This window comes from Myodes glareolus, chromosome 3 (genome assembly GCF_982192425.1).
Source record: "Myodes glareolus chromosome 3, mMyoGla1.1, whole genome shotgun sequence".
Taxonomy (NCBI): domain Eukaryota; kingdom Metazoa; phylum Chordata; class Mammalia; order Rodentia; family Cricetidae; genus Myodes; species Myodes glareolus.
In genome coordinates this window covers 21,607,172-21,628,559 of record NC_142028.1, presented here as the reverse complement: position 1 = coordinate 21,628,559, position 21,388 = coordinate 21,607,172, and the positions used below count along the sequence as shown (strand labels likewise).

General features: G+C 39.7%; 2 protein-coding genes across 4 annotated transcripts in view; one reads left to right on the top strand and one right to left on the bottom strand.

Annotated features, from left to right (window-relative positions):
- Positions 1 to 10,171: 10,171 nt before the first annotated feature.
- The window catches only part of Olr1 (oxidized low density lipoprotein receptor 1), a 15,691-nt gene continuing 4,474 nt past the window's right edge, over positions 10,172 to 21,388 (bottom strand). Inside the window, exons 3-7 of one of the 2 annotated variants that reach the window (XM_087904089.1) lie at positions 19,545 to 19,781; positions 16,411 to 16,647; positions 13,771 to 13,910; positions 13,049 to 13,164; positions 10,172 to 12,802 (exon numbers count right to left, since the gene is read on the bottom strand). In XM_087904089.1, the coding sequence (XP_087760215.1) occupies positions 12,658 to 12,802; positions 13,049 to 13,164; positions 13,771 to 13,910; positions 16,411 to 16,647; positions 19,545 to 19,781 (875 nt within the window). In that variant the 3' untranslated portion in view covers positions 10,172 to 12,657. The remainder of the gene's footprint in view (positions 12,803 to 13,048; positions 13,165 to 13,770; positions 13,911 to 16,410; positions 16,648 to 19,544; positions 19,782 to 21,388) is intronic. The other variant, XM_087904090.1, reaches the window with a different exon arrangement.
- The window catches only part of Tmem52b (transmembrane protein 52B), a 20,583-nt gene continuing 18,693 nt past the window's right edge, over positions 19,499 to 21,388 (top strand). For both annotated transcript variants that reach the window (XM_087904091.1, XM_087904092.1), the window contains exon 1: positions 19,499 to 19,639. The gene's annotated coding sequence lies outside the window, so the exon portion shown is untranslated. The remainder of the gene's footprint in view (positions 19,640 to 21,388) is intronic.

Genomic DNA, 21,388 nt, shown 5'->3' with positions numbered 1-21,388 from the left:
TGTAAGCAACTAGCCCCTGCCAAGTTCCCTTCAGTTGTCACTAATTAATTAAACTCAGCGGGTGCTGGGAGCATTAATTTAATATGTGTTATTGCTGCACTAGTTCTAATTGATCTTAGTAGTAAAAATCCAGAGCCAGATACTGGGGTCAATGCTGAAAGATCAGAGAGACAGTGGGGCAAATCACAGTCAACTCTTACCTTTGCTAACTCGTCAGCTTAAAAGAGGCAGACATCCTGTCTCCTTTCTCCTTGTATTTATCTCTCTGCCCATCCATATCACTTCATGTCTGTCTGTAGAGACCTCCAGACCTCCATGATTAACTACTGGATAGCTCTGCCCTCTAATCTTCAAGCAAGCTTTATTTGTTAGAGTACAAACAAGATACCACAACAGAGTTACATTTGTTTATGCTGTGGAACTTTTGTTTGAAGAGGCAAAGGTGTGTTGCATTCTTTTATGTTGCATTTGTTTAACTCTGTAAAGCTGTGTTTTTTTTTCCCTGCTTAAAACACTTAATTGGTCTAATAAAGAGCTGAATGGTCAATAGACAGGCAGAAGAAAGGATAGGCAGAGCTTCCAGGCAGAGAGAATAAACAGGGGGAGAAATCCAGGCTTGAGAGAAGAAGGAGAGAAATGAGGAGTGGGGAAAGGAGAAGAAGAGGAGGATGCAAGTGGCCAGCCACACAACCAGACACGGATTAAGAAAAAAAGATATATAGAATTAAAAAAAAAAGGTTAAGAAGTCCAGAAACAAAACATAGTTAAAGAAAAATGGGATAATTTAAGTTAGAAAGGCTGGCTAGAAAAAAGCCAAGCTAAGGCCAGGTATTCATAAGTAAGAATAAGTCTCCATGTATCTATTTTGGAGCTGAGTGGCAGGCCCCAAAGAGGAAAAAAAAAGCTATAAGTGGATGTAAATGGAGACTGCTCGTTCATTTCCCAATCGCCCAAACCAGAATAATCACACAAGAATGATATTAATTACAGTACTGTTTGCCAATAGCTCAATAGCTTAGGTATATTCCTAGCTAGTTCTTACATCTTAAATTAACCCATTTCTATTAATCTATGTATTACCACAAGGTTATGGCCTACCAATCAGGTTCCAGCATCTCTGTCATTTGGCAGCTACATAGCATCTCCTTGACTCTTCCTTCTCTCTCTCTCTCTCTCTCTCTCTCTCTCTCTCTCTATCTATCTATCTCTCTCCTGATTTCCCGCCTGGCTTTAATATGCTAAGTCATTGACTTAACCAGCTTTATTCATCGATCAATAAAAGCAACACATATGCAGTAAGACAGACATCCCACAACAGGTGGGTCATACATGAGAAAAGGACATGAAAATAGGAGAGGGTTGTTGAGAAAATGGGCTCTTGTGAGGGATAATGAGGTAAGATAGGCTGATGAGGCACGAAAATAACTACATTTTATCATACAAATGCGTGAAAGTGTCAAACAAAAAAAAAGCTAAAAACTGCCTCTAAGAATTAAGAATCTTACTCCTGTTAGTCACAGTGATATTTCCTAGGAAATTAAGAATTTTTTATTCATCATAGGCTTTCAATAAATACATGTTGATTAAATGTATAAGTTTATTTGTACATTTATATGTCTATAAATATCAAAGAAAAGATACTTTAAAATATCAGTAACAGTTACTATTCTTCAGTTGATAATTCTCTTTTTTCTCATTTTTAGGTTGGCATACAAAACGGTGGACTTCATGAAGCCTCCATCCATAGGAGTCGTTTTTCTTTAGTCTCCCTTATTACCTTTCCTACTTCACTCTGTAGAATCCGCCACAAACTTAAGCTTGGCGTCACCTGCTTGTAACCTCAGCACCTGAGAGACTGAGGTGAGAGGATTGCAATTTCAAGACCAGCCTGGGTTACACATTGAAAGACACTTCTAAAATATCATCTATCTATACCTGATATAAAAATAAATGATAATGCTTCAAAAGCAATAACGTATAATCTCCTCTGTTGTCACCTAAACTGCATAGTCTGGTCAGGTCGATGGCATTGTGTGGTTCAGTCTATAACCCTGAAAAGGAAGAGCATTCTGTCTTTCCATGTATTCTGAGTTCAGTGTGTCTGGAGCCAGACAGGAAAGGAATCATCCTGCTGGTGGAAGTCATCATGCTGAACTCTCGACAATTTCAGCTTCTGTCCCATATTACAGCTGGCTGTCTCTAAATTGCCTGGGGAAGGTAAGTAGGATTGAAGAAAGAATAGCAGATGCTAGAAAGCATTTTATTTATTTAATTTTTGTTTTACTTTTGTATTGTTAGTGGTAATAGGTATGTAATTCATTTAGTTTTAACGTTTGTCTTACATTTAATTGAAAGTCATAACTGTGTCGTGGTTTTCGAATATGATGTGATGTTTGGGTACCCATGGACAATGTGGAGTGGGTTTTTCCTGCATATTTATTTTCGGGATTTGGCTGACCTGTACTGTGTCCTTCATCCTTCTGCTCACGGTGCATCCCCCCCCCCCAACCCACTGCAATCACTTTTAATATATCACTGGCAGTCCATTGATCAGGCAAATGCTTTGTTTTCACTTTCTGTGCTCTTACTTTCATAGTTAAGCGGGATGTGGTGCCAGATAGCCCCCAGGAAGGTCTCTGGACTGTCCTAGTTGAGTCAACAGCAGCACCCCGGGTGCCTTTTGCCCTTTATGTGAGGATTTCAAATATACAGTTTTATTTAGAAGAAAGTAACTGAGCTTAAAATATTGGCAGAGATTCACTTGGTGTTCTTAGAGACGGGAGCGGGCATCGAATCACAGTGTAAATAAATCCCTGGTGCAACTTCTAAGTTCAGGATCCAGAGACACAGCGGGTGGTGGTGTCCTTTCTCCTGCACCTGCTGTGGAGAGACTGAGTGACTTTCAAGTACTTCAGTTTCTGTGCTGGATTCCTCCTGCGAAAATGTCTATCAAGATCCTTGTACGCTGAAAAAAAGAGAGAGAGAGAGAGAGAGAGAGAGAGAGAGAGAGAGAGAGAGAGAGAGAGAGAGAACTGATGAAGGAGAGTAGATTGCCAATGAAGTGTGGTCTAAGCCAGGCTGGAAGGAATAAACCAAAATGTTTAGCAAAGTCTCACAGCAACAGTTAAAGTGATGGCGCCATCTACAGCCTTATTTTAGGAATTTCAAGCCAAAATAGAAACTAAACCTCATCAGCTGTGGGGGTGGTGGGGGTGGTGGAAGGGGGCGGGGAGAGTAAAGTTGCAGAATTTAAGCATGTAGAACCGGAATTGGGGTGAACGGCTGCTGTTTCCTCATCACAGTCATGGGTTTTAAAAGTTTTTGTTTGTTTTAGACATATGTAGCTTTCTTTGCCTTAGCTGTGTATGCCTATTTTATTTCTAATTTTTAATCCCTGCTCTCAATTTACAAGTTGTGATGCTAAAAAATATTTGTCTATACTTGTCTTATTTATTATCGGTTCCAAAGATCTAAAGTAATTGCTTCCCTGTGTTAATTGAATGCAATTATATAAATGTAGTTATTTCAAATTATTTCTCTTCCTCAACAATAGCTCTGAGAAACATGGGAATAGTCTCTGTGTATCTCTATTGCTGTCTACACTGTTCATGTTATAGAAAAATTCTCTTTAGAATTAATTCTCACTAAGCATCATTTGGCGAGTGAGTGAATGAATAAATGAACTACGAATGAAAGAATTCTAATCCATATTTTTCCTAAAGACTGATTTGAATAAAGGAAAAGCAAAATATTTGATACAATCGCTTTGTTATCTAAGTTACTGAAATATATAGTCAGATTTTATTCGTTTTGCTTTTCAGGCAGGGTCTTACTACATAGCCCTGGCTATCCTGGAACTCACTATATAGACCATGACAGACTCAAACTCATAGTTTTCCAGCCTCTCCATCCCAAATGCTTTTTCTGTTGTTGTGGAGACAGGGTCTTACACTGTAGCCCAATATTCTAGTTTTTTTTCTGTTGCTGTTAGGGTAACTTAGGGGAGAAAAGGGTTTATTTGACTTAGAGTTTCAGGTTACTGTCTATCACTGATTTGGAATTAAGGCAGAAAATTAGGCATTTAGTCATACCACAGCTATAGACGGGCAGAAAGAAAAAAATGTATCTTGCTTTCTGTTTGCTTACTAGCCTTCTTATGCAGTTCTGGAGCCCATGCCTAGGGAAGCTGCTGCCCACTGTGGGCTGAGTCCTCCTACAAGCTGTCTTACTAGGCCAATCTGATCTAGCAATTCCTCAGCAAACTTTTTTCTTCCCAAATAACTTTCAGATCTATCAAATTGACTGTTCAAACTAGCCAGGAAATGCAGACACATAGCCTAGGTTAGCCTTGACTCAGAGCTCTCATTCTGCTTCATCCTCCGGAATTTAAACATTGAAGGTATGTGTTCCCATATCTTGCTCCAGACAGGTTCTTAAAATCACATATTAAGCATTCTGTATAATTTCTAAAACGGTATAATGATTGGTTTTTTTAAAAAATAAAACCACTTAACTTTGAAATTGAAGCCAAGCGAGATAGTGCTTTATGCACAGTCTTAACAAACAGCTTATCAAACTCAGGTGGTTTGACACATATGACTATATTGAGATAGATTCCTGTTGCCAGTGTTACGGGATGCTTTATTGGGCTTAAATTATTCATAGTACTATTGATTTGCTTATTCTGTAAATGCTAAATTATAAATGAACTGCAGGGAGTGCTCATAATGAGGTTAGACAACTTAGGAAGTGCTGAGGCATGCGACTGTTGGTCAGCCTTAACACGGACCATTAAGTTTCAATATGTTATAACCAAAGGAAGCTTTAATAACTGTAGAAGCCCAGATTACTCCAAGCCCACACACAAGTCAATGGATGACAAAACTGCTTCATTCCTTACAAACCAAACCCTCACTCTACTCTCGTTGTTTTTTTGGTTTTTTTTTTTTTTTCCCTACTTGTTCCAAGAAAACCGGAACACTGTCGGTTTTGTGGTTGACGTTGTCATCCACAGCTTAATGCTTTGCCCCTCATGGGGTGACGCTGACATGGAGGGGAGAGCTTGAGAGGATTTACAAAGTAGCTTCGGGTACAAAGATGGTGCCTTTGAGAAGTGGTGAGATGACTCGACTGCCAAGTCTGATGACTTGAATTTGATTCTAGAGAGGAAGAAGAGGATGGACTGCCACAGGCTGTCCTCAGACCTCCATGCGTGTGTGCCGTGGCACGTGCCCACACAGAACCAAAAATGCAGAGGAAATAAATAAATGTAATTTTTTTGAAAAATTAAGTATCCTTATTTGGATACTTTATTTTTATTTGATATGGTTTGTCGAGACAGAATCTGACTCTGTAGCCCAGGCTGGCCTAGAATTCATTAGGTAGCCTGAGCTGTCTGTAAACTCACAGCAACCATTCTCCCTCAGCCTCCCAAGAATAGCTTCAAGATTAAAATGTTCAATGTATTCAACTTACTTGATAAGTTATGAAAATAAACTAGTGGTAGATACAGGAAAGTGCATCTGTTCTGCTCATGTTACCAGCCAGAGCAATTCAGCTTTGCTGGGTGAAATCCTCTGAGGCAATTCAGTCTTTGAAGATGTGCGCACTTGTATACCATCTGTTCCTCTATTGAACCAAACGTCCTGTAAAGCCCTAAGAAATCCCAGCATAAGCTACAATAAAAAATAAGAGATGCCTCCCACATTGTGTGTGTGTGTGTGTGTGTGTGTGTGCACTGTGTAAGATAGCATCTTCCAATATAAGACTCCCAGATAACATTTATACATAGTGCTAAGCCCAAGTAAATATATTTAGGTTATTTGCTCACCGTGCATAAAAATTTCAGAATCTGCTAAAAAGGAAAGAACATCTGTAGGATGCTATAAAGATGAAACCAACAAAGAAAGAGCAGAGAGAGCTGAGATCTCTTGAACTCATCACATTCTAGGCACTGAAAGCTCTCCATAAACCTTAGAGATTCTCAGATAGCTATGAGGTAGCAAGGGATGTTAGTCTTGTTTTTCGCTTGAAGAAGGGAAAGCATCATGATAGTCAGTAGGTTCCCTTTATAATTGAGGAAGTCAGCAGCTGAACCTGAACTCAGGCTGACATCAGAGCCAGTGCAAAGCCAGCATGCTCACTCTATTTTTTCATTAAAGAAATAAATGCGGAAACAACAAATTTGCACCAGCAGTCAGCAAACTTTCTCTGAAAAAGGATAAATGTTCAAAAATTTGCAAGCTGATTACACTCTACTGAGTATGTATTTTTATTTCCACTTTAAAAATGTAAAAGAAGAGTCTCAACCCTAGGGCATAAAGGAGCCACAGGGAAAGAACTGTAGCTGAAACCTGATTTAAATAATATCAAGAACAGGAGCAAAGCCAAGAATTGGGATCAGTATTCAGTGTATGAACTGACGGAGAAAACCAGGATATCCTAGACCAGAGAAGCTGCTTCAGAAAAGAAGCTCAAGCAATGATGGGAAAGGGTCTATGAAGATTGTGGGAACAGCAGTGAGGATTTATTTGGCAGCAGCGGGGCTGCAGGAGATAGCTCCATCATTAGCTTTGGAATAGCAACTGCACCAGACAGCTAAGAAATTCATCCTTCAGTCTTAGACTCTAGCTTATTTTTTTTTCAGCTTATTTATGTTTTCAGATGGATAAATTTGTTCGGTGCTCTCTCCCCAACATAAATATATCTTTACCTTGGACTTTTGTCAAAAGTCAGGATGGATCGGTGAGTATTGTGTATGCCTTCCATTCAAAACTAAAACAGACACAGTACATAGACTAGGCATTTTCAAAACGGTGAACAGCAAGCTAGGATAGACAGTAAGAAAGATGAAAAGGAAACAAAGTAGGCTCTGTGATTATACAACTTAGCAGGCTTAGAATGTGTCCAGGTCACCAAGAGGGCAGGACTGTAAGAGTGTTCTGGGAAACTCCTTGAGCTGAGGGCTTTGGAGACACAAAGACACCAAAAGTTCACAGGCTAGTACAAGAGAAGGAAGAACACAAAGACTGAGAGGTCTGTGCAGGACCACCATAGTTCATCAGCAATACAGTCCAAGGTCAAGGAAGGGGAAGGAAGGGAAGGGAAAAAAGGAAGGTAAAGGGAAGAAGGAGAGGAGTGAGGAAGGGAGTGGGAAAACAGAGGGAGCTAATGGTCTGTCAATCTTCACAGTCACTGTAGAAATGGAAGTAACATCATCCGGAAACCTAGGGGATCCCTTTCTACCTGTCTTTCCTCACTCCTATTCCCTTCCCAGATTTGCTGCTCTCAGGCACCTCACTAGGGATTGCGACCATAGTCTGGGTGCGCTTGAATCCAAACTGGGTTGTATAGTTCTAGCACCCTGTTACTGCTGTTTTGTTCTGTTTTTGTTTTTTACATGTTTGATCTTTTGGTTTTGGCTTTTCATCCCCCAGTAAAGAAGTAATCCTATGAGGGGGTAGCAATGGTAAATTATTTGTCATAAAACTGTATCAGTGAAGGCTGGGAGGTGGCTATGGGGGTAAAGTGTTTCTATGAAAGCCTAGGGAACTGAGTTTGGATCCCCGGCAGATGGCTTTGGCCTACAACTTTACTATAGGAGGGCAGAAGCAGGAGAATCCCTGAAGCCTTCTGGGCAAGCAGTCTAGATAAAAGCAAAGGTCCATGTCCAATGGGAGAACCTCTCCAAAAGTAAGAAAGGGAAGTAACTGAAGATACTCACCATCAAATCAGGTCTCCATCCCTGTGCATCTGCATGGGTGAGCACCTCCTGCCCCAAACATACACAGACACACACAGACACACACACACACAGACACACACACACACATAACATACTTATAATGAATATAGAAAAAAATTTAGAAAATATATCACATGATGAAAAACTTTTAGAGATAAAAATGCATAGCACAAGAAACAACTGCCAGAGTTGAGATCCCCAGCACTGTGTAAAGACTGGGTGAGCTAGCATGTGCCTGTAACTGGCTGTGGCAGGGTAGGGAGCAGAGATAACAGTATATTTAGGATTTGATGGCCTGCCAATGTAATCTGTGAACTCTATGTTCAGTTAGAGACTATGTCACATGAACTAGAGAGTCTCTCTGCTGGCATCTGAATGTACCAGCATACCCACATAACATGTGTCTACTCATACAAACAAATGCATAATGCACACAGACAGACAGACACATAACACACACACAAGTATACAGGTACTCACATGTACACATACAGAAACACATACATTATTATAAAATAAAACTGTTTAAGAAGTAACTTAATTTTTAAAATGACAAAGACCATTTAGGAAAAACATATAGTTGGCACCATGCTTAAGGTTTAGTGACCTAAGGTCAAGGTCAAAATGTAGCTGTTTGTGAAAGCATGAAGTATTGAGTATGTTTAGATTACCTGTGCTGAAATTCCAGCAGCATATGGACGAAAGCTTTGAGAACAATGGAATGAGTTTACCAAGGCCTCAGAATACACTAATATAAAATCCATTGTTCTCAAACACTAACAACAAATACTTATAAATCAAAATTGTAAGTAGCAATTCTACCTACAGTAGTTTGAGAAGTATGAAATACATAGCAGTCTGTAATGTGCAAGAAACCTGTACAGAAAATACAAAACATTGTCCAGAGAGCTCAAAAGAATATGTAGAATGTGCGGGTAAACATGCTTTGTTTGGAAATCAGTGGTTTTTTTATTTTGTTTATTTTATTTTGAGATAGGATCTCACTTTGCAGTCGTGGCTTGGCCTTAGATTCATAGTGATTAAGTTACTTGCTTCTACCTACAAGTACTGGATTAAAAGATGTATACCACCATGTCTGGCTATGAATTAGTTATTTTAAGGTTTTAGCTCTTTTAAAATTATAGATTCAAAAAAAAGGTTTTATGTGGTTGATGAGCCAGTTCAAAACTGAGCATCGGAAACACAGTAGCACAAATCAGCTGAAACTGCATTGGATAAGGCTATAGTTCAAGTATCATCACTGCACGATTTCAAAGTTTATTATAAAAATATAGTATTCAAAATAGTGCAGAGGTCATGGTAGGACAACACACAGAGAAGCCAGTGGGACAGAGCATGTGAAAACAGTAAAGCACAGCAACCCCACTAGGCTGTTGAAACAATTGGATGTCCACATTCCAAACTAGGAACTTTACTGCACGGCCTGCAAAGAATCCAAAACAGTCATAGACCTCAAGGTAAAACCTGGAACCAAAAACTTTCTGGACCAAATGCATAATAAAAAGTTTTGTAGTGTTGAATTAAGCAGTGAGCACGTAGAAATAATGGCTGAAATATGAAAACTATGATGTATGATTAATAAAATCCTAGAGACAGATATTGGGGTTCAACCTGAAGACCAGAAAAGCAAAGTAGCCAACCACTGACTCTTAACTCTACCTCAGTCTGAAAATGGCGATCCTGCCCATAGAAATCCTCAGAATGAGACTGAGAGTGAAACCTGTCTCCTCTCCCATTTTAAATTGTTCTCCAGTGCTAGGATTAAAGGGGTGCACCACTACTGCCCCATTTCTATGGCAAATAGTGTGGCTACAGGGATTAAAGATGTGTGCCACCACTGCCTCATTGGTATGGCAGATCAGTGCGGCTGTTTTACTCTCTGATCTTTGGGTAAGCTTTACTTATTAATTTACAAATAAAATATCACTACAAAACAGATTTTATTAAAATTAAAAATGTCTGTTTTGCGATGTCTATTTTAAAAAGCAATAAAAGACAAGCTGTAACTAAAACAACAAATAAACAAACTGTGGTAGTTGAACATATTTGCCCCACAACCCTTATAGTGAGTAATACTATTAGGAGGTAGTACCTTTGTTGGGGTAGGTTTGGCCTTGTGTGAGGAAGTGTGTCACTGTGGAGGCGGGCTTTGTTTGAGGTCTCATATGTGCTCAAGCCATGCCCAGTGTCTCAAACCTTTCCCCTGTTGCCTGCCAGTCAAGATGTAGCTCCTTCTCCACTCTCAGCTCCTTTCCCAGCCCTATGTCTGCCTGTTTGTGGCCATGTCCTGATACAATAGTAACAAACTACACCTCCGAAACTATAAGACACCTAATTAAATGTTTTCCTTTATAAGAGTTACTGTGTTCATGGTGCCTCTTCCCAGAAATAGAAACAAACAAAATATTTTATTTCATGTCAGGCTGTTTTTATTCTCAATATGTAAAAATACTTCAGATTAAAAACAAAATTCTCAACATATGTCCCCAGTTATTTTTTCTTAGAAAATGTACAGATAAATAACAACATGAAAATAAATACAGGATTATTTGCAGTTTAAGAACTCAAATTAAAAACCTCAACTATCTGTGGTTGTATACCTATAAGAATAGCGAAAGTGCTGGAGAAATGGCTCAGGAGGTAAGAAAGCTGGCTGTGCTTCCAGAGGACCTGGACTCTGTTCCCAGGACTATGAGGGATAGGCTCACAATCATCTGTAACTCCAGTTCTAGAAGATACAGTGCCCTCTTCTGACCTCCTCTGGTGGCAGGCATGCATGTGATACAGAAACATACATTCAAGGAAAGAACTATTACAGATAAAGTAAAATCTAAAAATTAATATTTTCAAAAAGATTGGTGAAAGTGATGATATTGACCATACTGAGTTACAGTGCAGATGAAAAGGAACTGGTTCAAAGTTCAGTGCTTTAACTTTGGAAAAACGTTCAGCAGTTTCTCTAATCACTAACCTTATTTCTATGTACTTCATGCACTGAACATCACACTTGTGGGTGCTTATCTGAGAAATCAGATTCTGGGTTTAGACAAAGACTTGCTCATGGTCATTTGTAGCAGCTTTATTAGTAAGTGAACCCAACCTTAAACAACCCAAATGACATCAACAAGTACACAGATAAACAATGAACAGTTTGTACCCGTAGTGGAATGCTTAACATTGAAAATGAATGAGAAACTGATGAAAACACTGAGGTGGAAATACATGCCTATCAAAATAATAGCACCAAGTGAAAAAAAAAAAAAAAGCTGGACCAAAACCACATAACGGGTAATTCCATTCACATAAACTGTTCGAGTTACATGTGGCAATGCACTCCTTTAATCTTAGCACTTGGGAGTCAGAGGCAGGAGAAACTCTGAGTCAGAGATCAGCCTGGTCTACATAATGAATTCCAGGTCAGCCAGAGCTACATAGTGAGACCCTGTCATAAAAAAAAAAATCTAAACTCTTTGAAATGCAAGCTGAAAACAGATCAGTGTTTGCTTTAGGGAGGAGGCATTGGGAAGGGACAAAAGTGACAGATATGCTCATCACCTTGGCTATGGTGATATGATCACCACAGTTTACATTATTTACAAATTCAGTTTAGTGTAAGTTCATTACACAGAAAATCTGCCAGTGAAAAATTATCCCTGTCTCATTTCCCCAAGGATGCAGCTATCATATAAACACACACACACACACACACACACACACACACACACACACACACACACACACGATTGTTTACCTAAAACAATGGAATGCTTCCTTTGAAGTGGAAGGGTCTATGAAGTGTGTGGAGAATGGAAGCTTTGAAAATAGAAGCTTCTAAGTCCATCTGTTCCAAAAAAACAAACAAAAAAAACCCCACTATTTTTTATACCTAACTCATATTGCTCTACGAACTTGTCCCAAAACTTAGTTTCTTCCATCTTGGTCATATGTGTTTCTAAATCATAGCATAACAATCAAGGAGAAGTTGTCTACAAAGGATGTGTAATTTAAAAAGAAAAATGTCTGGTTTTGCTTTGGGCCCACATTTTATACCATTCCAACCAATACTATTTTACAGGGATAAATTCACAATACTGTTGTTTGATAGAGAAAAGATGAAGAAACAACTTATGCAAGAACTGATCACAGCAAATGGAGAGGTAGTTCATGATGAAGAACACTGACTGTTCTTCCAGAGGACACGAGTTCAAGTCCTATCACCTATATAACATCTCACAACCATCTGTAAATTCCAGTTCCAAGGGGACAGTATGCTCACTTCTGATCTCCAACAGTATCAGGCACTCATGTGGCAAACAGAAACACATGTAGGCAACCCCCTACAAACATAAAATAAAATTTAGAAATGCAAACGTGTAAATGGTGCAGTCTGGAGATGGACCACAGTTACAAAGATCAAGCTAGGGCTTCAGCAGCGACACAAGTCCCTGCTTGTAGCGTTGTTTTTCCTCTGTTCTGCTTCTCAGACACACCTTCCTCCTGAGCCTTCAGCCTGCACTTTAGCAGGGTCTCTATATTCTGCCTTCCATGCAGCTCCAAAAGTCACTCTGAGGTATAGGAGGCTGATTTTTCAGGTCAAGCAGGCGTCATCATTTAAAACAGGGAAGGGATGAAGGATTGCAAGTTGACTGGGAGGCTTGGACAGAGCAAAGCTGTGGATAAACAATTGAACTCACAACGTCGGAAACAAAGATGTCAACCAACTGGATCCCCAGTCTCTGCTTCTGGTCCTTGCCTCTGCTGAGGTGAACTGAAGGTAGTAGTTTGCTGACAGCTGTCAGGGAAATCATGTTTTACATTCAAGTAGGCAAGAATAGCTTAAATTTCACAACAACAGTCCAAGGTCTTCTCCTGTTCTTCCAGGATCTTTAAATTCATTGCATTAGCAAAAGCTTTGCCTGCTTCTGGCAAATGCTGAATGCAGTTAAAATGCAGTTGTCAGCAAAAACAGCTCCCTCTTGAATGTACACACAGGTGCCTGATGGATGCGTCTGGGCAGGAATCCCCCTGATCTTAAATCTGCAGGTAGGGAGAAAAGGGAAAAAAAAATGACATGTGGCATCATTGTGTTAGAATAATGTTAGAATAATAATGCCAGCGAAGGTCTGAAGGGGAAAATAACAAATCCTCTTCAAACTTTCATTGATTCCCTACCCTTCATTCTGACAGGAAGAGGACATATGTGGCATGTGACAGTGGCTTCAAAACAGGTCCAGTCAGGAATAGAACACTCACAATGTGCACCAAGAGGAGAAATAGACTTACAGGTGAGGACGCAAAGGAGAGCCATTCTCCCACAGCCAAGGATCGTTTTTTTTCTTCCTGTGCAATCCCATCCAAAATGGCGAGGTGGAATGGGAAGTTGCTTGTGAGATGAAGTTCTGTGGAAAGATACCACTCTAACCTTAGATTCATCAACCTTATTATCCAAAAGATCTTCTGCATCCCTTGGTGGTTTAATGACAATGTTTACAGAAGCCTACTGAAATCACACATCCTATATGCCCAAGGCCAAGTATGCAACCAGACAGTAAAAACAGCTATTTTCCCTCTCAAACAAGTGTTCCTTCCTGTGGTAGTTAGAATGAAAATGTCCCCAGAGACTCATCAAGAGTGGAAGTGGAGTTTTGTTGGAGTAGGTGTAGCTCTGCTGGAAGAAGTATGTCACAAGGGGTGGACTTTGAGGTTTCAAAAGCTCAAGTAAGGCCCACTGTTACTCTCTATTTGCTGTCTGTGGATCCAAATGTAGAACTAGCTCCTCTCCAGCACCATATCTGCCTGTGTGCCACCATGCTTCCTGCATGCTGATAATAAACTAAACCTCTAAAATGTGAGCCAGGTCCAATTAAATATTTGACCTTCTAAAAGTTGCCATTTGTCGGGGTCCAGTACTACAGCCATGTTCATGGCATCCATTAAGGGCAATAACACTCTAAGACACTCTCCCAGGAACCTAAGCCTGATCATCATCACCGCAAATGACTCACCAGATCATCTACGCTATTAATTTGTAGCATCTGAGCATCCAAAGACAGGCAAGTTTCTTGGCTCTGGGTCCAGAAAGATGACTCTGAAGAGAACAGGTAACAGGTTTCTTTATGCCATAACCAGTCTTCTGGGCAAGGACCTAGGAAGAATTAATAGAACAGATGATTTCTGAGTAAAAACATTTCTTCAGTTCTTCCTTAGAATAACACCCACATTCTACAAATTCCAGAATGGTCAGAATCTTTGTTTCCATTTTGTTAAGTCATTTTTTTACATTTTATTTTTATTTTATGTGTATGGGTATTTTGCCTCCATGCATGTATGTGCAACACGTGTATGTAATACTCTCAGAGGCCATAAAAGGGCATCAAATCCACTAGAGTTGGAGTAGCAAACAGTGATGAGACATTACGTGGATGCAGAAAAACCAACCTAAGTCCTCCAGAAGACCAGTCAGTGCTCTTAAAATTGAGCCAACTTTCCAATTCTTATTTCCCTTTATACATTTTTCTTTTATTGAATATATTTTTTCATACAAGGTATTTTGATTATAATTTTCCCTCCTCCAACTTCTCCCACTTCCTCTTTCTGTATTTTATGTTTATAAAAGAAGAAGAGGGTGCGTCAGAAGAAGAAGTGCTAAAACATGCTGATTTTCGCAAACTGGGTTGACTTCCCATTTAGCATTTCATTTTTTTTGTTTGTTTTGCTTTTTTTTTCGAGGCAGGATTTCTCTGTAGCTTGGGAGCACGTCTTGGAAACTAGCTCTCATAGACCAGGTTTGCCTTGAACTCACAAAAATCCACCTGCCTCTGCTTCCTAAGGCATGCACCACCACTATCCAGCTTCATTTCCCTTCTTAAGGGATAAATTGGTATGCAAGTTTGGAATTTGATATTTTTTAAAATTTTGTTTGAAATTATGAAAATAAGAGTTCAAGAAATGGATGTTTATTCAGCCATTCTGTTATTACAAAGCTAAATGTGCATTTAAAAAACTGTATTTCTCTAAATAGCAGAATTAGTTTTGGTTACTTTGTCTTCTTCTTTTATCCATGTGTTGTCCAATACTGTCACCAATGTGGTTTCTGAAATGAGGTAAGTTTGCAGTCACCTGTGTTTGCATTTAAAGTACACATGTGATTTTGAGAGCTTCATCAGAACCATGCATCAGAACAGACTAGCCCGTTGGAAACCTTATAACGTCATGTTAAATTAATATTTCACATGCTTGGGCTAAATAAAATATTTCACTACAGTTAATTCTCTCTGTTTCTTTTTCTTTCTTTAAACATGTTCATACTAGAAAATTTACTGTCGCATAGAAACTCACACTCTTTTGGACAAGTTTGATTCAGGTAGAATGTTTTATTGGTATAAAATGAGCACTCTTAACTTCAGTAAATAAGATGTTCTTAGCAGCAAGTCTGCTGGGGAGTCCAGCAAACCCACCTCTGGGAGAAGGCAGTAGCCAAAGTTATCAACATCTGTGTGTTGACATCTTGTGGATCATCACCTCACTGCAGTGGTGACACATAAGGAACAGACTTTTGCTCTATAGTGTGACCAAAATGGGGAAAAGTCTTTACAAAAGATAAATTATAATTTCAATTTTTATTGTAACACAAATACACCTGATAAATTTATACAAGAAAGCTTTACCAGAAAGGCAGATGTAGACCTAATATTGCCTACAACTCCAACATACAGGAGACTAAGGCAGGAAGAATTCCTAGAGTTCAAGGCCAATCTGGTCTAAATAATAAGTCCCAGGCCAATCTGGGGACAGACTGAGAATCTATTTAGCACAACAAAAATGTGTACATAAAGGATAGAATAGAAAGTTTCTGGAAAAATGAAAGCAGAAAGTAAAATAGAAAGGGCATGTATGAGTTTAAAGCAGAGTGTGAAACTTCCTTCATAGTTTGTCTAACCCCATTACAGTATGTAAATGTAAATAAATCAGTTTTTTGTGGACTAAAGAAAAGGTCTAGACAACTTGCCTACATTATTGAGCTTTTTACACTCTGTAATCAAGAAAGCTCCTGTACTAGCACAAAACTTGACAGCATCATCTGTTCACTGTCTGCTTCTTACATTCCGAAGCCTTTTAGGCAGATGGAGCCATCTCAATTCCTATACAAACTCACTTTCCGGACCTCTTACTTTTGCTCAACCTGAAGTATCTACCTAAACTTCCCACGTCAACTGACCTCCATGGGTTGTACTTCAACAGATGTAGTGCTCATTTAAGAAATGGTGCACCATATGAAGGTAACACGAGAGCTGGTACAAAGAATTGCAATGACAGGAAGACTCTCAAGGACAGGGAAGCCAATGACTAAGATGCATTTGGATGGAAATAATAACATATCTGCGGCAAAGGCAATGACAGGACAGGATGGCACACAAATCTCAAAGCTAAAATTGAAAAGAAAAAAGAAAGAAAAGAAGGAGAGCTTCATCAAATTAGATGTTTACAAGACTTAACACAGGCTAGAGTAGAAACGGCAGTGGCACAGAGCTTGTGTAGAGCATTCTGAAGGCATGGCCTACACGTGGGGCGCTGGCTGTGTGAAACCTTTTTAAGACCGAGCAGAACATCCACCACCACCCCTCCTCACTGCCTCTGTCCTGTACCTGAAAAGTTTTCAGCTCTCTGCAGGGCTTCTTGGAGGTTCACATTCTGTTGCAGAAGTTCTTCGCGCTCTTTGGATTTCTCCTTCAGCTCCCAGGTAAGGGTGTCTATAGTTTCCTTGAGTTTCTTCTCTGAAGCATTTGATGCTTGCTGCTGGGCTAAGATCTGTCCCTCCAGGATATGTTTTTGGTGAGTAAGGTTTGTTTGGTATTGCTTTAGGAGGTCAGATACCTGGAGTACTAAACCACAGAGAATTAAAACTCAGCCTCTCTTCTCTAGTACAAACGCTGTCCCTGGATGCTCAAAACATTAAAACACAGACTCAAATAACCTATCTTGACAGCATGTATGTGTTGACAGAAATGCTTTATGAATGTGAATAGCAATGGAGAAATAAATGTACTTGAAAGGCTGCTGCAGCATAGGGCTCAAAGGAAAATCCACAGTGTTGGCATGTCCTAGACATTTTTATCTGAGGGATTAGAGAAAAAGACAGTCACAAGTCTCTTGATGGTTGCTTTCAGACCTTTCCTTTATTCTTCTTTTGCATCTCTACTATTTGTTTTCCTGGCGATTTTTTTCTCTCCTTCTTGAAACTTTCCTTCTAACTCTTTTTTCTTGATGTTTACTTTCTAGTTCCTTTTAACTCTACCATTCTTGATGTTGCACTTCTAACTCTCAACCTTGATGTCTTCCTTCTAGCCCATTTTAACTCTATCTTTATTCTTTTTCTTATAACTTAAATATCGCAACAAAATCTTAAAAGCTGTGATATAAATATAAATTTTATATTATATATAAAAATTACCATGTGCTTGCATTGTTTTTCAAGTGAATGAATATAAGTACAAATAGCATGTTTTCAACATCCCTTACAAGAGTAAACATTTTATATATAGCAAGTGAAAAGCAAATTACCCAAGAATCCACTTGCATTCATACCCAGTCAACTTCCTATAGATTACCATTTAGGCAAGCAAGATATTCTCAGTCAGGTTCTTACTGGCAGGCTGCAGGTTTGCAGTTTAAAAGAAAGGACCAGTTACTTTATTACTTTTCTTGAAAGGAAACTTAAAGGAATCACAAACCTAAACTTTTGTAAATGGAAAAAGAACCAGTCGGTTCTACTTTAAGTCTTTGGGGTGTTCACCCACTTATCTTTAGTTTCTTATATGGGGAGGTTGGGGGCAAAAATGGGAGCAAAGAAGTAATCGTATCCTTTGGTTACCAAGCAAACCCAGCAAAGAAAATGCATCAACTAGCAACAATTGAAAGTTGCTTTGTGTTATCGAACCTATAATTCAGCTATGTGTCCTTGTGAACTTCAGATTGTTTTCTGGGTTCTTTTTTTTTCATCTCAAAGCTATTACCAACACCTTTGATCTATTCTGAAGTTATTTTAAGGTTTTGTTTCAACTCATGATATATACCAAAACCTGTAAATACATCATTCAGTATTAAGAGAATTAGAGACACTCTGGCTCCTGGGGATTCAATTATTTTTCTTAATCATTAACCTGAACTGCAATCTATTCAACTCCATAGGTAAATTTCATAGTCTCTAGCTGTGTGACAATTCCTTGTATCTATTTTTAACCACCAAAACTCTGTATAAACTAACACTACTATTATCAATTAGACAGTATAATTTAGGAAGGAATTATCTTCCTAATGATCCACAGGTTAAAAAACAACAATAGAGTAGGGTGTTTCCACGAGATAAACATACTGCATTACAGTCAGTGAACATCTCGGCACACCCATTAGCACATGCCAGATACCAGAGGAAGATGGCAGGGGCAAATTGTAAAGGAACAGCAAAAGAAAAGACACTCTGTGGTCTATGATCTCAGGACCTTGCCTATTCAAGATTCACCATCAAGAATGTTCCTCCTGGTGGGTTAACATCCTGAAGTCAATTGCCACCTACTGCTCCTCTGACATGGCCACCAGAATGAGACTAGTCAAAAGTCAGTTTTTCTAAAACTTTCTGATTATTTTTGCAAAGTTAAATTGCCCCTTTAATACTGAAAGGATTTATTCATCTATTTATTTGTTTAATCTCCCTATGTAGCCCTGGTGGGAACTCACTATGTAAACAGTGCTGGACTTGCCCTCAGGGATCTCCCTAACTCTGTCTTCCCAATGTTAGGATTAAAGGCATGTTCCACCATGCTGGACCTGAAAAGACTTACAAACTGAGTAACTTTACATCAAACCACACATTATCATTATTGTTAAAATCTATCCTGCTCTCAATATTTTCGTCTATACAAAATAAAGTGGCTATCTATGCATTATTATATAATCTTTACTTAACAAAGCTGCACAATTGAACAGTTAGGCAGACAAGCAAAAAGGTGGGAAATGTGCTTTTGTATGGCACTTAAGTTCTAATCCCGAAAATAGCCTCTTCATTCGTGCACTGCCCAAGAAAGTGTTGTCTGACTCTGCACACCTAACTCCGTAGTTAGAAGCACACACCTCGCTTGATTACAGAGTATAAAAAACTCAATAATGTAGAAAGCTCCTGTACTAGAACAAAACCTGACAGCATCATCTGTTCATTTTCTGCCTGCCTGGTCTGTTCCCTAGATTCCAAGTCCCTTTAGACAGATGGAGCCATCTCAATTCCTATACAAACTCACTTTCCAGACCTCTTATTTTTGCTCAACCTGAAGTACCTACCTAAACCTTCCAAGTCAACTGACCTCCGTGGGCTGTACATAGACAGTTGTAGTGCCCTTTTAAGAAACAGTGTCTCAGAATGGAGTAAACACAGGAGCTGTGATAAGGAATTACAATGACAGGAAGACTCTCAAGGACAGGGAAGCCAGCGATTAAGATGCATTTGGATGGAAATAATAACATATCTGTGGCAAAGGCAATGATGGGACAGGATAGCACACAAATCTCAAAGCTAAAAATGAAAAGAGAAAAGGAAGAAAAGGAGGGCTCCATCAAATTGGATGTTTACAAGACTTAACACAGGCTAGAGTAGAAATGGCAGTGGCACAGAGCTTGTGTAGAGCATTCTGAAGGCATGGCCTACACGTGGGGTGCTGGCTGTGTGAAACCTATTTAAGATTGAGCAGAACATCCACTACCACCCCTCCTCACTGCCTCTGTCCTGTACCTGAAAAGTTTTCAGCTCTCTGCAGGGCTTCTTGGAGGTTCACGTTCTGTTGCAGAAGTTCTTCGCGCTCTTTGGATTTCTCCTTCAGCTCCCAGGTAAGGGTGTCTATAGTTTCCTTGAGTTTCTTCTCTGAAGCATTTGATGCTTGCTGCTGGGCTAAGATCTGTCCCTCCAGGATATGTTCTTGGTGAGTAAGGTTTGTTTGGTATAGCTTTAGGAGGTCAGATACCTGGAGTACTAAACCACAGAGAATTAAAACTCAGCCTCTCCTCTCTAGTACAAACGCTGTCCCTGGATGCCCAGAACATTAAAACACAGACTTAAATAATCTCTCTTGACAGCATGTATGTGTTGTCAGAAATGCTTTATAAATTTGAACAGCAATGGAAGAACAAATGTACTCAAGGCTGTGGGGCAATTATCGAAATTTATCCAGAATTTATTAACTTAGAAGTTATTCAATTGTGTTTTTGTAATTGCAAACCAATTGTAATTTTCATTATAACCATGTAGATATTTCTTAATAAAAAATTCAACAGCTTTATTTTTGTTGAGATTTATACACAAAATAAATAGTGGGAGTGGTAATAAGGTATAGGTAGTGACAAAGGGATGTGGCAAAGGGGTGACAGGTACAGTTATAACTCAATGGGGGAGGGCTTAGTCAGCATGCTAAAGCCCCTGGGTTCTCTGTTTAGTTTGGAGAAAAGATAAGAATGGGTTCGCAGATCCCACCCCTACTTGAGGGGAACTATTGGCAATTGGTTGCTGCTGGAAAGGGAGAGTCGGTTTTCTTCATGGATGATGCTCCTGTGAGACTCCCTATGCTCCAGCAGATGGCCCTATATCCATGCCTAGACAAGCAGCAGTAAGTGGTTTTAAAATTAGAAGCAGAACACATGAAATTCAGAGGGAATGGAGGGTTGTGAGAGAAGAATGGGGATGTCTTGATCAAAATGGATTATATATATGAGTACGAAATTCTCAAACAATAAGGAAGTAAAATAAAAAAAATTTAAAGTAATGACAAGGAGAGAAATAAAAAGGAAGGCTCTAAAAGGTATGCTCATGGAGGGCCTCAGGAAAAGGAAACAGTTAAGATCTCCTGGGTAAACTGGGAGGGGGATGGGGGGTAGAAACATGAGGGATGAGATGGCTGAGTTGGGGGAGAGATGGAGAGAGAGAGCAACAAAAGAGATAACTTGATAGAGGGAGGCATTATGGGGTTAGTGAGTAACCTGGTGCTAGGAAAATCTCAGGGAACCACAAGAGTGACCCCAGCTAAGACTTTTAGAAACAGTGGAGAAGGTGCCTGAACTGGCCTCCCCCTGTACTTAGATTGGTGACTACCCGAAGTGTCATTATAGAACCTCCATCCAGTAACTTATGGAAGCAGATGCAGTGATCCACAGCCAAGCACTGGACTGAGCTTCTGGAGTTCAGCTGAAGAGAGGGAGGAGGGATCACATGAACAATGGGAGTCAAGATCTTGATGGGGAACCACAGAGACAGCTGCCTACCTGAGCTGCTGGGAGCTCACAGACACTGGACTGACATCTGGGGAACCTGCATGGGCCTGAACCAGGCCCTCTGAATGTGAATGACAGTTATGTGGCTTGATCTGTTTGGGGAGCGGGGGGGGGGGGGGGGGGGGGAGGCTGGTAATGGGATCAGGGCTTATCTTGGATGCATGAACTGGCTTTTTAAAGCCCATTTCCTAAGGTGGAATACTTTGCTCACCTTTGATGCAGGAGGGAGGAGCTTGGTCCTGCCTCAACTTGGTATGCCAAACTTCACTGACTCCCCAAGGGAGGCCTTACACCCTCTGAGGAGTGGATGTGGTG